The sequence below is a fragment of the Leucopleurus acutus genome (assembly GCF_964270905.1).
Source record: "Leucopleurus acutus genome assembly, chromosome: 7".
In the NCBI taxonomy this organism is placed as follows: domain Eukaryota; kingdom Metazoa; phylum Chordata; class Mammalia; order Artiodactyla; family Delphinidae; genus Leucopleurus; species Leucopleurus acutus.
Genome location: NC_139150.1, coordinates 23,960,784 through 23,983,659, shown reverse-complemented (window position 1 = coordinate 23,983,659; position 22,876 = coordinate 23,960,784). Strand labels below are relative to the sequence as shown.

At 49.4% G+C, this 22,876-nt stretch overlaps 1 protein-coding gene across 7 annotated transcripts in view; it reads right to left on the bottom strand.

Annotated features, from left to right (window-relative positions):
* The window catches only part of EPB41L4B (erythrocyte membrane protein band 4.1 like 4B), a gene marked incomplete at its 3' end in the record, with an annotated part of 141,151 nt that extends 118,526 nt beyond the window's left edge, over window positions 1-22,625 (bottom strand). For 6 of the 7 annotated variants that reach the window (XM_082843588.1, XM_082843586.1, XM_082843591.1 and 3 more), the window contains exon 1: window positions 21,763-22,625. In XM_082843588.1, the coding sequence (XP_082699714.1) occupies window positions 21,763-22,065 (303 nt within the window). In that variant the 5' untranslated portion in view covers window positions 22,066-22,625. The remainder of the gene's footprint in view (window positions 1-21,762) is intronic. The other variant, XM_082843592.1, reaches the window with a different exon arrangement.
* Between the last annotated feature and the right edge of the window lie 251 nt (window positions 22,626-22,876).

Sequence of the window (22,876 nt, the reverse complement as noted above, 5' to 3'; positions counted from 1 at the left end):
GTCCCTCCCTCCCGCCCTCCCTAAGGGGCTACAGATTGGCTGCGCCTGTCTTGAAGTTCTATATGTAAATGGAGCATGTACTCTTTCACAGCCAGGTGGGACGTGGGGCTGGCGTCCCTCCACTCCACAGATCTCGATGGCTGAACAAAGGCACGCAAGCGGCACTTCACAGCCCTAAGTGGCTGGGAAATGAGGCCCACGTGAATGCGCCTTTGTGGATTCACTCACAGCTGACAAAGACCTGGACTCAGCAGAGGAGGAGTCCATGAGAAGCACCAGGTGTGGGTGGCGTGGGACGGTCAAAGTCACAAAAGGGGAGGGTCTATTCCCGAAGCAAAAGGACAGAGGACAAAAGGACAGGGGAGGTGGCAGGTGCCCGGGGAGGAAGCCAAAGTTCAGAGCCACAGACAAGGCAAAAAGTAAGCATGTCTGGAGAGCCCACAGCCGGGGGCAACTGGGACCAGCCGCACTGCCCACCGAGACGGCATTTTCCCCAGAGGACACCAAACAGGCTGAATTCCTAGCAGGAGGCGAAATCAACAAAGATAACCTAGTGCGCTCTTTCTTTTAAAACTCTTTTTCAGGGTCAATTTCAATAAATGCGAAGTAAACATAATAGTATAGTAAACACCTGTCACTCAGCCTTAACAATGATCAACATTCTATGTCATCTTTTCCTCTACTCCTTCCTTCCCCCGCCCTCCATTAATTTTCTCACACTTCTTTTGCGGGGATGGTGGTACATTCACTTACATCTAAATGTGCAAATCTGAGCTGTTCCCTTCTGACAGACGGCAACATTTGTGTAACCCACACCCCTGTACCATTCAGCACATTCCTCTCGCCCCAGATCCTGGGTGCCCCTTCCCAGTCAATCCCTGGCCGTCCCCACTCCCTCAGAAGCAACACCTATTCTGAATTGTTTCTTCCCCAGATTAGTCTTGCGAGTTCTGAAACCGCACAGAAATGGAATCATCCAGAAAGGTACTCTTTTGTGTAAGGCTTATTTCACTAGGCATAATGCCTGTGAATACAGAAAGACGGGTTTTAAAATTCACCTTGGGCCACACGGTATAGACATGTCTTCAACACCCTTCTCATGCCATCTTCTGTGGATAAACTATAAAGCTTTGAGACAAACGTTTGAGATAAAAATAACCTGCACTGGGATTCAGAGCCATGGTTTTCAATGAATTACTCAAACCCTGCTTTCCTCCCTGGGTCCCATGTTCCAGATACCAGTTTCTGCACCTAAAATGTGCAGCCACAGCCACCCCAGAGCTCTGGACTGCAGTGTCCTCTGAGAAGCAGGGTGGACCACTGGGGTTTTTTTTTTCCTGTCTCTTGCCCTGGCTCTTCCTCCCTAAGTGAGAAAACTGGGTAAAAGTGGGTATAAGCAAGTAAAACCCGCAGCTTTCTCTGCCAATGCAAAAGACACATCTTCTCACTAAATAGCAGTTACCTGAGGAAAGAGATGCATCCTTGACTCAGTCTTGTATCCACCTGGCCCCTAGCGTGGTTCTGTGCCAATAGGAGGCCCTCAATAAATGCCCGTGTTTCTTGTTATTCACTCTTCCTTGAAGATATCAAGGCCAACCAGGTTTGGGAGGCAATAGAGCAGAGGGGCAAGAGCTCAGGCTGCCTTCCTTTGCTCACGTATACAATGGTGACAGGAACCCTAGCACCTGTGCTCGGGGAGTGTGTGGGCTGACCCAGCCCAAAGCCTGGCCGAGAACAAGCTTCTACAAGTCTATGGCTGGCAGCATCTGTTCCCCTCCGTCTTGGCCTCACAGCTGGCCCCATGGGTGTGACTTGCACGGAAACTCTTACCACACTCCTCTCCAAGTGTCTGACCCACTGGGCCCTCACACTGGCCTCAACTAAAATACAACCAGGAGTGAATCCAGGCTTTATGGCACCTTGAAGTTTATACCATTTGGCGGTCCTCTTAAAGAAACAAAATGCAAAAAAAAAAAACCCTTACATTTGCAAACTTGAAAAAAACCAAGGACCCAGCAAGCCCAGTACTAGGGCCCCTTCCCACTGCCCCTCCACCCCCAGGTTCTCAACCCCACCAACCTGCCATGCACAAAATGGGGGGATCACGGCTTGGCTTCCCGTCTATCCCACTGCTAAATCCAGCCACCAAATCCATCGGATTCCATGTCCTCAGACTCCATTGCATCCGCCCCTCTGTCCATGGCCAGCACCACCCTAGTTCAGACCCGCAATGCAGCTAACAGCCTTAGTCTGACTGTCTACCTTCAACCACCCCCGAGCCAAACTCCAAGCGTCCAGTGGTCCTAGCCTCCCTTCCCATCTCCCCCGCTTCAGCATCCCCTGAGCTGCATTCTGTTTCCCAGACACATCTTCCTTGTACCCTCCTCAGTAAGGCTGGTCACGCCGTTCTTCCACCTGGACTGCCAATCCCCCATCACTCAATGTCAAAATCAACCCCGCAGACACCTCCCCTGAAGCCCTCCCCAATGGAAATCCAGCTCTCCCTCCAGCCAACCCCCGCAAGGCTTCAGCTGTCCGGCTCTGATGGTGCCCAAGCCATTCTGCCTGCGATTAAGGCGATCTGAGAAGCAAAACGAGGCGGCAGAGCTCCCAAGGGTCAAAAGAGCAAATACACCTTTCTGGGCTCAGCCACCTTCCCAGCCAGATGGGGATGCACTGCACTGCTGAGCAGTGAGGACCACGGCAAGGGTCAAGTGACATGAAGACTAAGAACGCACGTGAAGATCCCACGTTCTCAGCAGGATGTCAAAACCTGTGGCCAACCTTGGTTCGGCATGAACCATAAATTCCCAGTAACGGGCCTTCTCACACCACAGCCATTTCAGACGCTCCTATACCAGGGAGCAGCTGCTCCCTAGGCTGCAAAGGTAAGATTTCTCCTTCCCCCGGCAAGGTCCAGATTGCCCCAAGCTTTTCTTCAAATATAAGAGGTAGTAGAGTGTAAAGATTAAGAACACGTTTTACCACAATTAAAAAAAAAAAAAGCATACAGAGCACGATCGAATTTTTGTTGAAAGAAACTTCTTTAGCCATCCTCAGCAAAAAGGTGGTAGGGACACCACCAAAGTGTTATGAAGTGGTGATGTCTTACTGGAGGTATTATATGATTTTTATTTTGTACGTTTTAATCGACAATTCCTAAAAATTCTAAAATAAATAGGTATGCTTTAATTTTTTTAAAAAGTACAGGGCTTCCCTGGTGGCACAGTGGTTAAGAATCTCCCTGTCAATGCAGGGGACACGAGTTCAAGCCCTGGTCTGGGAAGATCCCACAGGCCACGGAGCAACTAAGCCTGTGCGCCACAACTACTGAGCCTGCTCTCTAAAGCCCGCGAGCCACGACTACTGAAGCCTGTGCTCCCAGAGCCCGTGCTCTGCAACAAGAGAAGCCACCGCAATGAGAAGCCCACACACAGCAACCAAGAGTAGCCCCTGTTCGCTGCAACTGGAGAAAGCCCACGCACAGCAACAAAGATCCAATGCAGCCAAAGATAAATAAATTCAAAACAATAAACAAAAATTTAAAAAAGTACAGAACTACTAATGACAGCGTAACATTTCTTTTTTATAAAACCAATATTTTTCTCATCGTTTTCCCCTTTTTTCCTTCCTATTCAAGCAACTAGGCTGCTCTGTTCTCACTGCTCCAGGAAAGGTATGTTATAATCAAAACCAGAAAATGAAGATTAAAAAAACAAAGATGAAGACCATGGATGCTGGAACCACACTTCCCGGGTCCACCACATTCTAGTGGCAAGGCCATGGAGGGGACATTAAACTGTCCTGCACCTGTTTCCTCATCTGTGCAACAGGGCAGTGGCTACCTTGTAAACTTTTTGTGAGAATTAACTGAGTTTAAGTATACGAGAAGCGCTCAGAACTATGTCTGGCACATAGTAAGCTCCACTTTTGTAAGAAATCTTCTAGTTGGGATCCCCTCTACCTTTCAGGAGTTCTTAAGACTCATTCCTCAACATGTCTATGATCCTGGAACATTAGCAGGCTTCCGATACTAGACATATAATCCCTACTGGACCTCTGACACTCATGAGAAATCTGTAACAAAACTGACCACTCCAACTAAGACAAGAACTTTCACTGTAGAATCCACCCCCTCCCCCACTAATTCTGTTCTGCAGTCCTTGTGGGGCACCTCTGGAGGTTTCTGCTCCTGAAGCTGCATCATAGTTTGTTCTTTTGCTGTAGATTAATTCTGTCTTGAATTTTGTTTTTGTCCTTCAAATTCAACTTCATAGGTTGAGCTTATACCTCTAATCTCTAAAGATCAAGGTCAAGAGCAGGAAGAACAGACACCAGCAGGACAGCGGAGGGACCAAGAGCATTTAAGTGCTGTGTGTGCTCTAGCATGTTGCTTAACCTCTCTGTGCCTCAATCTCTTTATCTGTATGATGAGGATGTTAATAGGAACTATCTAACGCATAGGGTTGTGAGAAGTCAATGAGTTAAGCCAGTAAAGTGCTTAAATCATAATGTAAATGGTCAATATATTTTGAAAACATTATGCTGCGTGAAAACCAGGTACAAAAGGCCACACATTCTATATGATTCCACTTACCTGAAATATCTCGAGTTGGCAAATCCAGAGACAGAAAACAGATTAGTGGTTGCCAGAGGCTGGGAAGAGGGGAGAATGGAGAATGACTGCTTAATGCATCCAGGGGTCACGAAAACACTCTGGAGCTAGATAGTAATGATGGTTGCCTAACACTGTGAATGTACGAAATGGTTAAACTTTGTTGTTATTTGTATTTCACCAAAATAAAAAGAAAAACATTTGCAAAACAAGAAGTCAGCAATGTTAGTTATTACTCAAATTACTACATGAATAACTACTATGACATGAAATGTACTAGGTCCCAGGCAAGGCACGACGCCCTGCAGCTTCCCAGGCAGGAGAGGGAATACGACACAGGAGGAGCAGGGTGGGTGGGTGGGAGGGGCGGGGGCTCAGAACAAGCTTCACAAACATGGTCACATCTGACATGGGTCCTCAAAGATGACTGGACTCTTATGAGATAAAGAAGAAAGGGAATACACAGCAAAGGTACCCAGGCAAGAAGTGAAGTGTGAGGAGTGAGGGTGTGGCAGCTCGAGCACCACTAGGGTGACAGCCCTGGGGAAGAACTGGGGAGAAGTGAACTTAGAGCCCGAAAGGGGCTTAAGGTGTGGTCCTGTCATTTACCAGCTGTGGGAAGAAACCCACATTTACTAGCTGGGCAGAAACCCTGCTGCTGAACTTGCGATAAAACTGGAACGCCCACAATTCTCTCAAAGAGGTGCTACGAGTGGGATTACATTAAGCCACGAAAGGCGAAAGCTCCGTCTCAACCTAAAACACTACACAAACGTAAAGCACGTGACCCTGCAGAGCCCTGGTTCTCCAACGTAGCTGCACGTGGCACCACATTCTGATGACGGGGACCCTCCCCCCATGCCCAGTGATCCTGGTGTAGAGTCGCAGGTATGTGCCGGCAAAGCCAGGAAGTAAAGCAAGGACGAGGTGAAGGCTGGAACGTGATACACAGCCCACCTGAGTATCCAGGTGGGGAGGCCTGGAACCATGGCGGGGTGGGGGTGGGGGTGTCTTTTAACCTTGACATCCTCAGCACGCTGACCCTGGGCTACCAAGGCAAAGCTGGGGGCCAGGAGACGTGCAGGACGATTCAAGGACAATCCCACACCCCACAGCAAATGAGCTCCTTAGACGCAGGGCCCACATTTTTGATCATTTCATATTCCTCGCATGGTGCCTTACACACACTAGATGATCTCTCTGTTTCTGTAGTTTGATCGTGCATTCTGCTGTATTTTCGTTTTGTGTTGTTTTAAAATGTTTACTTTATATTGGAGTACAGTTGATTTACAATGTTGTGTTAGTTTCAGGTGTACAGCAAAGTGATTTAGTTATACATAGATCTGTTCCTTTTCAGATTCTACTTCCCACGTAGGTTATTACGGAGTATTGAGTAGAGTTCCCTGTGCTATACAGTAGGTCCTTGTTGATTATCTATTTTATATATAGTAGTGGGAATATGTTAATCCCAACCTCCTAATTTATCCCTCCCCCCTTCCCCCTCTGGTAACCATAAGTTTGTTTCCTGAGTCTGTTTCTGTTTTGTAAATAAGTTCATTTGCATCATTTTTTGTTGTTTTTAATGAATAAATGAAATAGCTGTTATAAAACAGGTCTTGTCAGTAAACGGAAAGAACTGCTGCTCTCTGGAAAACTCATCTGTGTGGAAGTGCTCATCCCCTGAAGTGAGTTAATAAGATAAATGACATGTTACAGTAACCCAAGTACAGGTAATTCTTCTTTTCCTTTCAGAAGACAGCACGTAATTTTTGCATTTTTCTTCAGGAGCTTCTTTAATGAAGAGGAACTATCTGTCACAGCTTTTAGAACAAAGCTAAAAGCTTCTGGACTTCAAAGCAAAAGACATCCTATGTAGAATACTGAAGCATCCTGAACAAACACTTTCGACCTTGGATTCCCCGCTCTCCCACTGAAACATCCCACATCCAGATCCCCTCTTCTCACTCTCTCCCTCCAATACCCACGGGATCTGCCACTGCCAGCCTGTGTGCGAGAACTGGGGCCAGTCCCAAGCCAGCCTGGGCCCCTCCCTGGACTCTGACCGGCCACTGTCACTGCCACCTAATACAGACTGCAACTCACTGGGCAGGTGACTTCGGCCCCAGCAAACAGGAGCAATCAAAGGACTACAGCCAGAGAAATGCTGTGGAAGGGGCTCTCAGAGGGCACTGCGGGTTAATAACTAACCCGCAGGAGGCTTTACAGTGTATTGGGCTTCCCTGGGTGAAGCCCATGGCCATTTCACCGGCAGGCAATGCAGCTTCTGGGCCAGGGGAGAACCACGGCTTGCTTTCGGAGGAGGGAGGGGGGCCTCGGAGAGGCGAACAGGCCTGCTGCTGTCACTGGGCCACTGAGCGCAGGGGCCAGGAGGGCTGTGTGCAGGAAACTGCGCTTATTACATGCTAATTACTGCTCATTTGCCTCAGATGAGCAGCAGCTGGCTGCATGTTCCCACGCAGGTAGGAAAGACCTGCCATCCCAGAATGAGGCTCTGGACCATGAGGCTTTCAAGCGCTCCTTTAGGGGTAAAACTCAGTGGTTCCCGCTGCCCTGCCGTCTGCCCCGTCTCCCTTCTCTCTGCAGTGTTCAGTGACTCTGCTCCTTAAAAAGTCTGCTGGCACCTCTGGCCAGGAGATGGGATGGAAAGGGCTCGCTAGGGGCCTACGGGAGAATGTAAAGGAACCCAAACGGGAGTAAGCTACCGAAAAAGAGAATCTCAAGGTCAAGGGAGACATTCAAAACTACAGTTATGGAGCTGATGAAGAAAGAGAAGAAAAAGAAAAGACACTCTTTTAATCAAATCTACTGAAAACATTCCAACGATGAGGAATCTGGACCTTTTCAAAAAAGCAACATCCAATGAAAGATAGGAGGATAACAAGGCTCACAGGCAGGGGCTGAACAAGGAGCGGGACTCTTGGAAGTATTATTTCCAGCCTCAGTGCCTTTGCATGTGCTGACCTGGCCACCAGGAAAGCTGTTCTCCACTTGTCCTCAGAACTCAAAGCTTTCTCTCTGAAATCTTCTGGTTGCCCATTTCCCCCTCCCAGTCCTCCCACCTTAGCCTTTCCTTTAAGCTTATTTAAAACTCCCTAGGACACTTTTCACACCAGGTGTAATGACCTGTCTCCTCTCAAGCTTCTCGAGGGCAAGGAACCTATCTTATTGTTCTCTGTGTGCCCTGAGTCAGAGGCTTTAAATAATGCCTGTACCAACTGCACCCCAAGGTAACCAAATGTTGAGGATGCCATCAAGGAAATCCAGAGAGGGGGAAACTCTAGGACAGAAGGCCCAGCTTCTTCAACAAATAAATGGGGAAAAAGGAGGGGAGAAGGGAAAACTCTAGACTAAGAGCTTTAGAGAAATTGTGGGACAGGGAAAAACGAGATAATGTTGGTCAAAGGACACAAACTTTCAGTTTTAAGATAAGTAAGTTCTGGGGAATCTAAATGACAGCATGATGACGACAGTTCATTATCATGTAGAGTATCCTTGAAATCTGCTAAGATACACATATGAAGAAATGGTGACTGGCGAGGTAACAGATATGTTAATTAGCTCAATGCACAGTAACCATTTCGCAATGCAAACGTATATCAAATCACCATGCTTTACGCCTCAAATATATACCATTTTTATTTGTCAATTATGCCTCAAAAGAGCAAGGAAAAATAACATTTAAAAAAGTTCTTAAAGAGCTTTAGATAGAATATCAACCAAATACAATGAAAGGACCTTGTGACAACCAAATAAGAAAATCTGAACACTGACTATATATCTGAGACTAAAAAACAATTGTTAATTATTTTTAGGTGTTTCTTTTATGGTTTTTATTCATCATTTTGATAATATGGTGTATCACATTGATTGATTTGCATACATTGAAGAATCCTTGCATCCCTGGGATAAATCCCACTTGATCATGGTGTATGATCCTTTTAATGTGTTGTTGGATTCTGTTTGCTAGTATTTTGTTGAGGATTTTTACATCTATATTCATCAGTGATATTGGTCTGTAATTTTCTTTTTTTGTAGTATCTTTGTCTGGGTTTGGTATCAGGGTGATGGTGGCCTTATAGAATGAGTTTGGGAGTGTTCCTTCCTCTGCAGTTTTTTGGAAGAGTTTGAGAAGGATGGGTGTTAGCTGTACTCTAAATGTTTGATAGAATTCACCTGTGAAGCCATCTTGTCCTGGACTTTTGTTTGTTGGAAGATTTTTAATCACAGTTTCAATTTCATTCCTTGTGATTGGTCTGTTCATATTTTCTATTTCTTCCTGGTTCAGTCTTGGAAGGTTATACCTTTCTAAGAATGTGTCCATTTCTTCCAGGTTGTCCATTTTATTGGCATAGAGTTGCTTGTAGTAGTCTCTTAGGATGCTTTGTATTTCTGTGGTGTGTGTTGTAACTTCTCCTTTTTCATTTCTAATTTTATTGATTTGAGTCCTCTCCTTTTTCTTGATGAGTCTGGCTAATGGTTTATCAATTCTGTTTATCTTCTCAAAGAACCAGCTTTTAGTTTTCTTGATCTTTGCTATTGTTTTCTTTGTTTCTATTTCATTTATTTCTGCTCTGATCTTTATAATTTCTTTCCTTCTGTTAACTTTGGATTTTGTTTGTTCTTCTTTCTCTAGTTCCTTTAGGTGTACGGTTAGATTGTTTATTTGAGATTTTTCTTGTTTCTTGAGGTAGGCTTGTATAGCTATAAACTTCCCTCTTAGAACTGATTATGCTGCATCCCATAGGTTTTGGATCGCCGTGTTTTCATTATCATTTGTCTCTAGGTATTTTTTATTTCCTCTTTGATTTCTTCAGTGATCTCTCGGTTATCTAGTAACGTATTGTTTAGCCTCCATGTGTTTGTGTTTTTTACGTTTTCTTCCCTGTAATTCATTTCTAATCTCATAGCGGTGTGGTCAGAAAAGATGCTTGATATGATTTCAATTTTCTTAAATTTACTGAGGCTTGATTTGTGACCCAAGATGTGATCTATCCTGGAGAATGTTCCATGCGCACTTGAGAAGAAAGTGTAATCTGCTGTTTTTGGATGGAATGTCCTATAAATATCAATTAAATCTATCTGGTCTATTGTGTCATTTAAAGCTTCTGTTTCCTTATTTATTTTCTTTCTTTTTTTTTTTTTTTTTTTTTGCAGTACGCGGGCCTCTCACTGTTGCGGCCTCTCCCGCTGCGGAGCACAGGCTCCAGACGCGCAAGCTCAGCTGCTCCGTGGCATGTGGGATCTTCCCGGACTGGGACACAAACCCGCGTCCACTGCATCCGCAGGCGGACTCTCAACCGCTGCGCCACCAGGGAAGCCCTATTTTCATTTAGGATGATCTGTCCATTGGTGTAAGTGAGGTGTTAAAGTCCCCCATATTATTGTGTAACTGTCGATTTCCTCTTTTATAGCTGTTAGTAGTTGCCTTATGTATTGAGGTGCTCCCGTGTTGGGTGCATATATATTTATAATTGTTATATCTTCTTTTTGGATTGATCCCTTGATCATTATGTAGTGTCCTTCCTTGTCTCTTGTAACATTCTTTATTTTAAAGTCTATTTTATCTGATAAGAGTATTGCTACTCCAGCTTTCTTTTGATTTCCAGTTGCAGGGAATATCTTTTTCCATCCCATCACTTTCAGTCTGTATGTGTCCCTAGGTCTGAAGTGGGCCTCCTGTAGACAGCATATATATGGGTCTTGTTTTTGTATCCATTCAGCAAGCCTGTGTCTTTTGGTTGGAGCATTTAATCCATTCATATTTAAGGTAATTACCAATATGTATGTTCCTATTAGCATTTTCTTAATTGTTTTGGTTTTTGTTTTTTTTTTTTTTTTTTGCAGTATGCGGGCCTCTCACTGTTGTGGCCTCTCCCATTGCGGAGCACAGGCTCCGGATGCGCAGGCCCAGCAGCCATGGCTCACGGGCCTAGCCACTCTGTGGCATGTGGGATCTTCCCGGACCAGGGCACGAACCCGTGTCCCCTGCATTGGCAGGCCGACTCTCAACCACTGCGCCACCAGGGAAGCCCCACCTTGGGTTTGTTTCTGTAGGTCTTTTTCTTCTCTTGTGTTTCCCACTTAGAGAAGTTCCTTTAGCATTTGTTGTAGAGCTGGTTTGGTGGTGCTGAATTCTCTTAGCTTTTGCTTGTCTGTAAAGTGTTTGATTTCTCCATTGAATCTGAATGAGATCCTTGCCAGGTAGAGTAATCTTGGTTGTAGGTTCTTCCCTTTCATCACTTTAAGTATATCATGCCACTCCCTTCTGGCTTGTAGAGTTTCTGCTGAGAAATCAGCTGTTAACCTTATGGGAGTTCCCTTGTATGTTATTTGTCGTTTTTCCCTTGCTGCTTTCAATAATTTTTCTTTGTCTTTAATTTTTGCCAATTTGATTACTATGTGTCTCGGCATGTTTCTCCTTGGATTTATCCCGTATGGGACTTGCTGTGCTTCCTGGACTTGGGTGGCTATTTCCTTTCCCATGTTAGGGAAGTTTTCAACTATTATCTCTTCAAATATTTTCTCTGGTCCTTTCTCTCTCTCTTCTCCTTCTGGGACCCCTATAATGTGAATGTTGCTGCATTTAATGTTGTCCCAGAGGTCTCTTAGGCTTTCTTCATCTCTTTTCATTCTTTTATCTTTATTCTGTTCCGCAGCAGTGAATTCCACCATTCTGTCTTCCAGGTCACTTATCCGTTCTTCTGACTCAGTTATTCTGCTATTGATTCCTTCTAGTGTCGTTTTCATTTCAGTTATTGTATTGTTCATCTCTGTTTGTTTGTTCTTTAATCCTTCTAGGTCTTTGTTAAACATTTCTTGCATCTTCTCAATCTTTGCCTCCATTCTTTTTCCGAGGTCCTGGATCATCTTCACTCTCATTATTCTGAATTCTTTTTCTGGAAGGTTGCCTATCTCCACTTCATTCAGTTGTTTTTCTGGGGTTTTATCTTGTTCCTTCATCTGGTACAGAGCTCTCTGCCTTTTCATCTTGTCTATCTTTCTGTGAATGTGGTTTTTGTTCCACAGGCTGCAGGACTGTACTTCTTCTTGCTTCTGCTGTCTGCCCTCTCTAGGTGTTTTAATAATATTGTGACTATTTAAAAAAACACAGTCCTTATCTTTTAGATAATTGGGACTTTGTTTTGGAATTTGTTTTAAAAGAATTGGGAAGTAACAGAGGTGAAGATATAGATGAAAAGAGAGGGGCCACATTAAATAAAAGATGAAGCTTAACAATGGGTACTCGGATTATGTTCATTATATGATGGGTACTTGGGGTTCTCTGTGCTTTTGACTGCATTTAAAATTTCAATTAATAAAAACTGGGAAAAAAAAAGTAGGCAGAATTGAATGAATACCATAGATCCTGCAACTGCTCACCAAAAGCCACCAGCAGCAACAGACTTCAGCTCATTCACAGCGAAATGGAAAACAAAACGTTAATTCCTGCTTAGTGAGGAAAGGCCCACAAGGGGGACTTACAGAGAGGTGTTCTCCTTTGTTCCACTGAGGTGACCTCAGAAGAGGAAGTGGGTATAGGAGACAATCTCATCAAAGCCAGCAGGCAGTGAGCTGAATGTAGGAGACAATCTCATCAAAGCCAGCAGGCAGTGAGCTGAATGCGACGAGAAAAATACAACGCAACTAAAAAACAGGCAAACATCATAGAACAAGGCATACCAGGAGGAGATACGTTCATGGTTCATAACACAGGCAAAGATACTCCACCCCATGAACAACTGGGGAAAAGTGAAGACCACAGTGAGTTCCCACTAACTCCCACGAGACAAACAGAAAAGCTGTCCAATGCCAAGGGCTGAAGAACGGGTTAGCAGACGCTTTTATGTGCTGCTGGGACTCTGGAGAAAACAATTTCGCATGATCTTAAAAGGCCCTGCCCGCCACCCTCCCAGCCACTGGTACATACCCAGGAGAGACGCTTGCTAGCATATGTGCACCAGGAAGACCAATTCCAGAAGGTTCAAAGCAGCATTTTTTTCCTAACAGCTCCAAACTGAAAACATCCCAAATGTCCACCAACAAAGGATAACTATATTCCGGTATATTCATGCAGCGCAGCAAGAACTACAGTTACCTCATCAATATGGATGAATCTCTCACAGACACAGTATTGAGTGAAAAATCCATTTACTATAAAGTTCGCTAACATGCAGGACTAACAATAATCATTTAGGGAAACACACATATGAGGCAAACTCATCAAAAAAGGGATGAGAGACAAACTTCAGGAGAGCAGGAGGGAGGGAAAGGTCATTGGGGAGGAGCATGGGGGGGCCATTAACAGCACTGGTGATGCTCTTTGTTCTTAAGCTGGGTGGTGGGTACCCGGATGTTCACCGTATTATTTTTCTTTAAAACTAGTCATGTTACAGACACTCTTTTGTATTTGTATTTCATCATTAAAAGATGTAAAGAATGACTGGACAGAGGACTTGCCAACACTGAGCACCTCAGACAAAAGACCAGACAACTGGGAGGATGAGTCCAGGACTTCCCTGGTGGTCCAGCGGCTAAGACTCTGCGTTCCCAATGCAAGGGGCCCAGGTTCGATCCCTGGTCAGGAAACTAGATCCTGCACGCATGCCGCAACTAAGAGTCACACGCTGCAACGAAGATCCCGAGCGCTGCAACTAAGGCCTGGCACAGCCAAAATAAATAAAATAAAATGAGTCCCAGGTGAGCGGATGCCAGAATGCCAAGAACAAAATCCCCAAGGAGAGGGCTGGGGACATCCAAGTCTCTGACGGCAGTGCCACTGGTGAACGGGCAAGGCCCGGATGTGCAGCAAAGTCTGAAACTTGGATGAAAGGGTCAACAAAATGTGGCATATCCATACATGGGAATACTATTCAGCCTTACAGAGGAAGGAAATTCTGATACATGTTACGACATGGATGGACCTTGAAGACATTATGCTATAAGTGAAAGAAGCCAGACACAAAGAAACAAGTACTGTATGATTCCACTCATAGGAGGTACTAAGAGTAGTCAAATTCATAGGGACAGAAAGCAGACTAGAGGTCACCAGGGGCTACGGGGAAAGAGGAGTGGGGACTTCGTGTTTAGTGGGCACTGAGTTTTAATTTGGGATGATGAAAACATTCTGGAGATGGAGAGCGGTGATGGTCGCACAACAGTGTCAATGTACTCAATGCCACTGAACTGCACACCGAAAAATGGTTACAATGGTAAATTTTATTCTACTTAGGTATTACCACAATTTTTAAAAATCCGTAACTCAGGGAAGGGGCAGTTGAGCAAGCAAACCGATAGGATAAAGGAGAGGTGCCATTGGGCCCACCTCAACGCCCCTGAGCGCACGTGAGGCAGGACACGGATAGCAACAGCATCCGGACGGGAAACGGGCATGGAAGAGACGCCACAGAGCCGAGGGATGCCGACCCCGCCGGCGCCCGGGGAGTCTGCCAGTCCACGTCCTCCCAGCCGGGCCAGCTGCCTGGGCAGTTCCAGCCCTGGGACCAGGCTCAGTGCTGGGAACCAAAGATGCTCCGGATGATGCCACCGGTGGCACAGGGCCCTGGGGAGGTCACCCTCCAGGTCTCAACTTCAAGAAGGAAGTTCTGGGCACTCGGCCAACTATGACTTTGGGGGAAAGAACCTGCAAAAATTGCTGAGAAGTGGTAGACAGAACCCAAATGCCAGAGATGCTGAAAAGCAGAAAGTTTCAGGAAAGACAGGGCGGTTGATGGCATGAAATTCTGACCCATCAAATTACAAAGGATTCTGACCTTCCCCAGGAGTTCCAAGGGGCATACCTTTCCAACAGGAAGGCCAGGTGTGCACCGCATGGGCTGGGGGAAGAGCACTGGAGGATGAGTCAGGAAACCTAGATTCAATTCACCACACTTATAGCTGGCCCAGGACCAACTGCTCCCTGAGACCGTGAGTAAAGGGGATAGTAACATCTTCCCGGATGGTGGCAATTAAGAGAAGTAACACAGACTCTGCGAGCCTGAGGGAGTAGGCATGCCTAACAGGTAAGATATCAGGTGCTTTGCATATCAACCTTCAACCCCAAGAGACAGGTAGAGACAGGTATTACTACACACACACACACACACACACACACACACACACACACACACACAGAATGAGGGGCTAATTTAAGGGCACCAAACTGGGTGAGAAGTATGTCTGGAAGGCTCGGATAGGAGGAAGAAAATTTTAAACAATTAAAAAAGGATGCACACCATGTTTATAAACACGTATGCAAAAGCACAAAGATTGAAGGGAGCGGCAAAACCAACCAGTTGCTATGCAGCAGGATGGGAATATGTAAAATGCTTTTCTTTGTGATAATTTTAGTGTTGTTCTATTAAACACTTTTAAAAAATGTAGGCTACTTCCAACCTCAGTGTTGAAGAACTATGGGCCTCAAACCAGAATGCACTCTGGGTGAAACTACACTCACTGAATATGAGTACAGATGTGAATCCGATGTCTGGAAACCCCAAGTGGCCTGGAAAGGAGGACACCCTTCTGAGGTTCAGGGTCCCCACCCACCTCGGGGCCTCTGGGGCAGGCTCAGAACCCCGCCGCTCCCACCCCTCGCATGCCCAGTCCTGGGTCAGAGGACACAAACCTTCTCCCGGCAGACTATCTGAGCTCGAAACTAGAGTCCGCCTTTGCTGTGTGACATGGGCAAGTTTCTTATCCAGCCTGCTAAGCCCTGATTCTCCCCCTCACAAATCAGGGCTAACAACAGGAACCACCAAAAGAGGTTCTGTGAGGGTCCAACAAAACAGTCACTTAGGCAATTAGCACAGGACTGACACACAGTGGCCCCTGGCTCTTACTAGCCTGAGACCCTCCTCTGTGCTTCACAGGTTCCTCACTTACTCCTTCAAGACTCAGGGACATAGCTGGAGCTCATAATCCTCCCCGACCCCAAGGAGCCCCAAGTCCAGCAAGTGGGGTTTTCTGGCTCCCATCCTCCATGCATCTGCACCTGCCCCAACGCCTCTGACCAAATCTAACAGCTGAACTCCCAGGCAACCTTCGGGACAACTCGATGTCACTTTGGGCATCAAACCTTCCCCAAATCCACTCCACAGCTCAATCGCTCACGCCCGTACTACCTCATGTGGGGTTCCGAGTTATCTAGTATATTTACACTGTCTCCCCTTCTAGACTGGGACTCTCTCATCCCTCCTGTACCCCTCCCGAATGCTTCCTGCAGGGTAAATGCTCCACAAGTCTATGCTGACTGAAGAAAACAAGTGCGCAAACAAAAACATTTTCGGAAACAAAAATAAACCAGAAATTAAAATCAAGTGGGACTAGTGAGATACATCCAGCTGCAGAGAGAAGCCAAAGAGGCTGCAGGAGGAGATGAAGGGGCCCTAGGGCAGAGGGGGCACACCTGGGATGCTGCCAGATGAGCCCCAGCTGGTAAGAGAGCCTGGGCATCCCTGGGCAGGCGAGAGTGGTCACCACCCCAAAGCAGGTGTTCAGAACACAAGCCCTCAGATGCAAGGGGACTTTGTGGCCCCATCAACAGGACCTTAACCTGCCAGAGAGCAGAGGTGATTGGTGGGAAAGGGCTCCAAGGATGGGGAGCCCTCTTCTTAGGCAGGCAGTAGGTGGCACACAGCTCAGACGGCCACAGGGGGCTCCCCGCCCCAGCTAAGGTCCCAGGGACTGTAAAGGAGGGGAAAAGGGTCCCACCCTCAAGAGACACAAACTTGGGGTCTAGGTCCCGATTCATTTGTGCTGAAGGGGTGGGGACAGAGACTTTACTTTCACCAACCCATATAAAGTCGTCACTTAAAATAACATTCACATCTAAAAACAAAGAGGAAAGTACAGATGGACACACACACCACCATTTTAAAAGTGGTTATTATCTCTGATGAGATTTTAGATCTTTTTAACTTCCCTTGCTTCTCTATATTTTCTGATCTTTCTGCTGCCAACATGTTCTCCTGTGAAATGCAAGTGGGGGAGGAAAGCACATGCCAACCTGCAGAGAAACACCAAAATGAATCAGCAGCTGACCCTGCCCGCAGGCAGCTGCCACGGCCCCGAGGGGGAAACCCAAGTGCAAAGAACCAGATTCCTGCAGGAGAAACGCTCCAGGCACCGTGGAGGAGGCTGGCAACAGGAGTCAGGCAGCGGAGAAGGACGGGACACGTGTTTTGAGGACAAACTGTGGGCGGAGGATTTCTGTGGTGAAGGAGTGGATTTTTTTCTAAGTCCCTATGCAAGAATGTAAGGGAAAGTTCTACCTCCCCATGCCCGCGCCCCCAATCTTTTGCTATTTCAGAATTAAACAGACCTGTACCTTCATCCACAACAGTGCACTAGCAACAGAATTCAGTGAGATTATGCACGTGAAAGTGCTTAGCAAGTTAATATTTGTTCAGTCCTGGCCCGGCGCAGGGTCATGTTACTGGCACTGGAGAGGCTGGCAGACTCCCCCTCCCTGCATATGAACACCAACAACCCAGCAAGTGGGGAACCAGAGTTAGAGATCGCATCTCTATCCCACTTGGGAAGGATGTTCACCACCCACCTCTCTTGCCCACTCCCCTCCTTCTCTAGCAGCCCTCCTTTTAAAACAAAGGTATTTTTTAAAGAAATACACAACCCCATGAGGCACACAGTTACCCAAAGCTCCCCACGGTCTCATTCACGGTCTGGGGCGGGGTTGGAGATGGGGGCAGGGTAAGCCCTGGAGGGCCACCTTGAGCCAATACCTTCCCTCAGGAGCAGGAGAAAGCAAGCCACCCAGAGGTCTGGGATAAGGCAGGGTGTCCATGGCAGCCAGAACCCTGGGAGAGGATGGAAATGAGAAGCTGCCTTCTCCTATTTCCTAGGGCCTTATGCAGTTCCCCATTTCTTCCCACCATTGAGGGTGAAGATACCCTGCCCTCCAAGGTAGAGTCCACTACTCAGTCCCCCCACATTCAATCAAGCCCCACCCCCAGCCCCGCCACACGGCACTGGGCTCTGTTCAGGCTTCCCGGCACCGCTTTCCTTTTGGGGGGGGGCGTGGCACGCCACACATGCTGTGGGATCTCAGCTCCCCGACCAGAGATCGAACCGGGGCCCTTGGCAGTAAAAACACGGAGTCCTAACCACTGGACCACCAGGGAATTCCCAGCCTTTGTTTTTTTTTCCTTTAATGTTCATTTCTAGAAAACTTCCCAATCACTTTTCACAGGCCAAAGAGGAGGCACTGAGATGTGTGTAAGATTACAACCTACTAGCAACCCTTCAGCACCCTGCTGTTTCCTGAGGCTTTTCATACCCTTTTTGTCATGTAATCATCCCATTTTAAAGACCAGAAAATCGAGATTCAAGTAGCCCAGGGCTGCACAGCCCAGCTGCCAAGACTCAAACATGCATCTTCCTGCCCTGAAACTCTCGGTGCTTGCCCTGTACCATACAAGTCACTGCGGAGCTCCAGGGACAGTGAAAGCAACTGCAGCAAATGCAATACCGGCCAATGGACCGTGCCCTCCAAGGCATGGGGGCGGGGCGTGCTGACCAGCCAGCCACACGCCCTCCCGGCTTTCCACACAGAGCTGCTGGAAGACTGTGCATGCAGGGGAGGGGGGCGACGGGGCTGAGCAACAGCCGCGCGAGCAAAAGCGATGCCAGGGCTTTAGTCAACAGAGAACTAATATGAGTCAACAGCGGGTACTGCTGCCAAGCACACTGATGGGATCTTCAGCTGCATTAATAGAAGGGGAGAGTCTCAGGCAGGCCGAGGGAGTCCTGCCTGCTCTGACCTGACCACACCTGAGGGCAGGGCAGGGCTGGGCTACGGACACGGAGGCACCTTCCAAGGCAGCGCCAGGGTTTCTGAAGAGGAGTGGCTCAGGGTGGCACTCTGGTCTGTAGGGTGGAAGCTGGGTTTGGACAGCAAGCCCACCCCAGACTGCACATTACCGATGGATTTTTTTTAAAAAAAGATCCTGTCTATCCACAGCAAAGGTTAAGAACACTCAGGCATGTCAGAGGACAAGGCCACCACCTGGGGGAGGAACCCCAGGCCCTGTCATTTGCTTCCTCCTTCGTTATATATAACAGCTGGGTCGTGGCTTGACCGAGAAGTGGCCCTGACACAACAGGTAATCTAAAAATGGGGAATTCCCTGGTGGTCCAACGGTTAGGACTCGGGTTTTCACTGCCGTGGACCCGGGTTCAAACCCGGGTTCGATCCCTGGTCGGGGAACTAAGATCCTACAAGCCGCTCAGTGTGGCCAAAAAATAAATTAAAAAAAAAATTTTTTTTTGAATGCACAAGGGACACTGGATTTGACATCCTAGAGCCTCAAGTGTCAAAGTCTCTGGGAAGTCCTCCCAATTCATCCACCAGCACCCTGTCCCGTGAGCCTGTCGTTATCACTCAGCATCACTTAACAATAAAAAGACGCTCTGCTACACGTGTTTCCCAAGAGCCTCAAGGCCACCTCTCATTCACCTTTGGGTCCACAGCCCAGCATTTGGCACACAGAGACGCCCGATAAATGGTGACAACTGAAAACCGAGGTGCCCCAGCACGATCACAGTGAGGGTGTTGTGTTCGAGGCAATTCTGGAACACAGGCCTCCTGACTAGAGCGAATAAAGCGGCTTATGACAATGTATAACCACTGTTAGTATACTGAGCGACGAATTCTCGACGCTACCACTACCAGAGGGTTTTAATTACAAAAGAGTTATCGTTAGCCTGGCAAGTGTGCTTTGTGCCCGTGCGAGTGACTGGAGACAGACAATCCAGCTTAGGGAGATGGCAGTCAAAGGTAGATCCTGTGCGCCATGCAGCAAAGCAACCCCGGGGCCCAGGAAGCGGTAAAAATCCAGGAACGCAGGAGACGAGAATAATGACCAGTGGGACTCAATGCCAAAAAGGACAGCATAAAAAGTGAGCTTGGTGAAACGGGCTGAGAAGGCACACGCATGCTACAGATTCATAGGGAGCTGGCCGCCTGGAGCTCACCTTGTAACTCTGAGAATTAAATACAGGAACTAAGACTCGGATCTGGGAAGATGAGCACAGGAGACTGTGCGATGCAGTTCTAATGCCTAATAAATCTTTAAATCGATGAGCCGTGCTCACTGTTTATTCTTCTCCATCCTTCCTCCCCAGGCAAGGGCTCACATGACAAAAGCCAGCATTTGCTCTGGATTTGCCTTTGGACGGGGTATATATACATATGCGTGTCCGTATAAATAAAATTGGGAGTTCACTAAATAACATCTTAAAGCATCAAAAAATCTGCCATTATAAGAAAACCTGGTGAATTCTTTTGTCAAGTAGCCTTTAATAAAGTGAAGAAACCTCTTAGGATGCAAAATCCCCCTCCCCTCACACTGGGCCAGGGTTCCACCAGCTGTGGTTAAGTCAGCATTCCCGTCCCAACCTGTTCATTTGGGTACCTGTTTGGGTCTATTCACTACGCATGCATCTTACTGGGTTTGCATTTTTCATCCCAGAAACACAGCTTAAGCCTGTCGCACAAACCTGACAGAAGCATTACATTTTATAAACCAATCATCCCCGGGGAACAGACAAGAAAACCATCAGCAATGAGCGTTGTCAAAGTTCCAAACCAGAGCATTCCTTTCCCAGATCCGAGATGCAGAATACGCCACATCCTCTCCACACACCAGCTGCCTGCCCCGTAAGCAACACACTCACCTCACCACTGGCTGCCCCCCCGACCGCCCCTCCCGGCCCCTTCAGGCCTCCTCTCCCAGCTGAATAAAAGCTGGAGAGACCCGTCTTGGGGAAGCAGTAACATTTTAATACTACTGTAAAGACAACTGCTCTAAGCACTGGAATGTTGGCTCCTTTTCCATGAATAAAAAGGCCCCCAAAGGGTATTATCATAACAAAATGATATCCTATGGAGAGCACCAGGAACCACAAAAATAAAATCGCCATAAACTGATACTGTCTCAAAATTAAACCTACACAAGGAAACGTTAAACCCCAAGCCAGGCAGGCTCTCATTTTCCCATCTAAAACCCTTACAATATTCCCAGTTCTCTCATGACGTCCAATTTCCCCCACCCGAGGAGGCCTAAATGCTTTCTTTCGAAGTCCCGGTATGTTATTTTTTTTCCCTTGAAACCCTCGAGATGCTCTGTAACGTTCATCTAAAGCTCAATCGTGGCTGTGTCCTCGGTCACACCCAAAGATTCCCAAAGGCACCGTCTGCCGCAGCGCCGGGTGCACAGCAGGCGCCCCACAATGTGCGGATTTGATTTGATCAGATCTGGCCCCTTCGGCTAGAAAGACACATTGGTAGCCAGACGCCCAGGCGGGGACAGCAGCGCCAGCCTAGCTCTCTGCCGGAGGCGGCGGGGTGCAACCACCTGTGGGCGGGTGACCGGGGCTCAGGCCGCGGCGCAGCTGCCCTGGAGTGCCTCCGCGGCTCCACGCACAGACCCCGGGGAAAGTCCGGCGCCCCAGGCCCGGGAGCACCCCAGGGCCGACTCCCAGCGCCCCAGCAGGCGCTCTGCCGGTGCAAAGTTGGCCTGGTCCGCGAGGATCCATTCTAGAGTTAGCTCCCAAGTCGCCCGGCCGCCTGTGAGGCAGCGAGCCAGAGGGGCTCTTTAGGATGGGACCGGGTTGGGGGGTGGGGCGGAGTGGTACACCAAGATGGGAACAGAAGAGAGAAGTGGTCCCCCGACTCGCTCCCAAACTTGGGGCACCTGCCGGCCAGCAGGCGAGGGGGATTCTCCGCCTTGCCGTCCCACCAAGGCCTGGTGGCGAGTTTGTCGGGGCAAGCGGGCCACCCCATGGCAGCCCCGCATTGCTTTGAGATTTTCTAACCAATAATCCACAACCGAGAAGGCCGATGCAGGAACCTGGGGGATAGAAGGGGAACACCAGTCACCCGCGCCAGGGGGCGGGGACTTGGGACTCGGGGACGCGGGCCAGGGATGGGGCCCCGGAAGAGAGCAGGACGGGGTGGCCCGAGAGGGAACCAGACTAGGAGTGCTTGCAGAAGGGGGAGGGGATCCCGGAGAGGTACAAGGGGAGCGCCCCAGAGGGAAGCATCGGGGGAAGGGAGCTGCCCCAAGGGCCGCGGGGTGCCAGTGTCCCGGACCGGCCCCGTCACTCACCGGCAGGTCCACGCTCACTTCGGTCCCGTCGAGCAGGAAGACGCGGCAGTAGAGGGTGGTTTTGGAGGCCCCGGCGGCGGAGATGTGCACGGCCGCGCAGCCCATGAGCAGGGGCCCGCCGCCGGCCGGGAACACACTGCCCCCGGGCGCGGCGGGCAGCGTGGACACGGCGGCGGCGGCCGGGCCCCCCCGCGGACCCCCGTCGCGCTCGTCCCCCAGGCCGGCGGTCCCGCGCCCTGCCGCGCCCCGCGCGTAGCGTTGCATGGAGCGGCGGCCAAAGGTCCGGCGCAGGAACCGCAGCATCCTGGCTGGGGGCGTCCCCTGCCTCCGCCCCCTGCGCCGCCGCCGCTGCGCCGCCGCCCAGGAGCGCCCCGCGACGCCGTCAGTGCAGGCGGCCGCCCGCGCCGCCTCCCGCCGGCTGCGGACCGGGGCTCGCTCCCGCCGAGGACGAGGCCGCGCTTCGGCTGCCCGCGGGGCGCGCCGGCCCAGCCAGCGCCGGCTGCGAGTGGCCGCGGGCGGGAGGGCGCGCTCGGGGCGGCCCAGGAGCCGTCCCGCCGCCGCCTCCGCCGCCACGCGCCCTGGCGGGCCGGCGGCCTGCCCTCGCCGCCAAGGGGCCGCTCCCGACTGCCGGCCGCGGGCGGCCCGAGGACTGGGGGGGGCGCGGGGGGCGCGGGGGCGGGCTGCGGGCTGCTCCCGCGCCGCGCGCCGGCCGAGGGCCAGCCGGAGCAGGGCGCCTGCGTGCTCCTGGCGCGCTCGCTCCCACTCGCCGCGCCCAAGCCCGAGGAGGCCCAGCCGAACGCCCGCTCCCCAGGCGCCTGTTCCTGCGCCCGCAGCCCCCGCCTCCCACCTGGGAGGCTGCACCTATAGCCGCCGCCTCCGCCGCCACCGCCGCTACCACCGCCGGCACTGCAGCACGCCCTCCTCCCTCGGGGCTGCGCCGGGTATTTGCAAACCGGGTCTGTGCTGCCCCCTGCCGGCCAGAGCGCCCCCTGCTGCTGTAGGTGTGCTCACGTGTGTACACGTAGGTGAGCACACACGTGTTTCCGGCGCCGCGAGCCCTGAAGACGCCGGAGAGTCTCCCCTTGCCTAGTTAGGAAAACGCGCTGCATGCCCT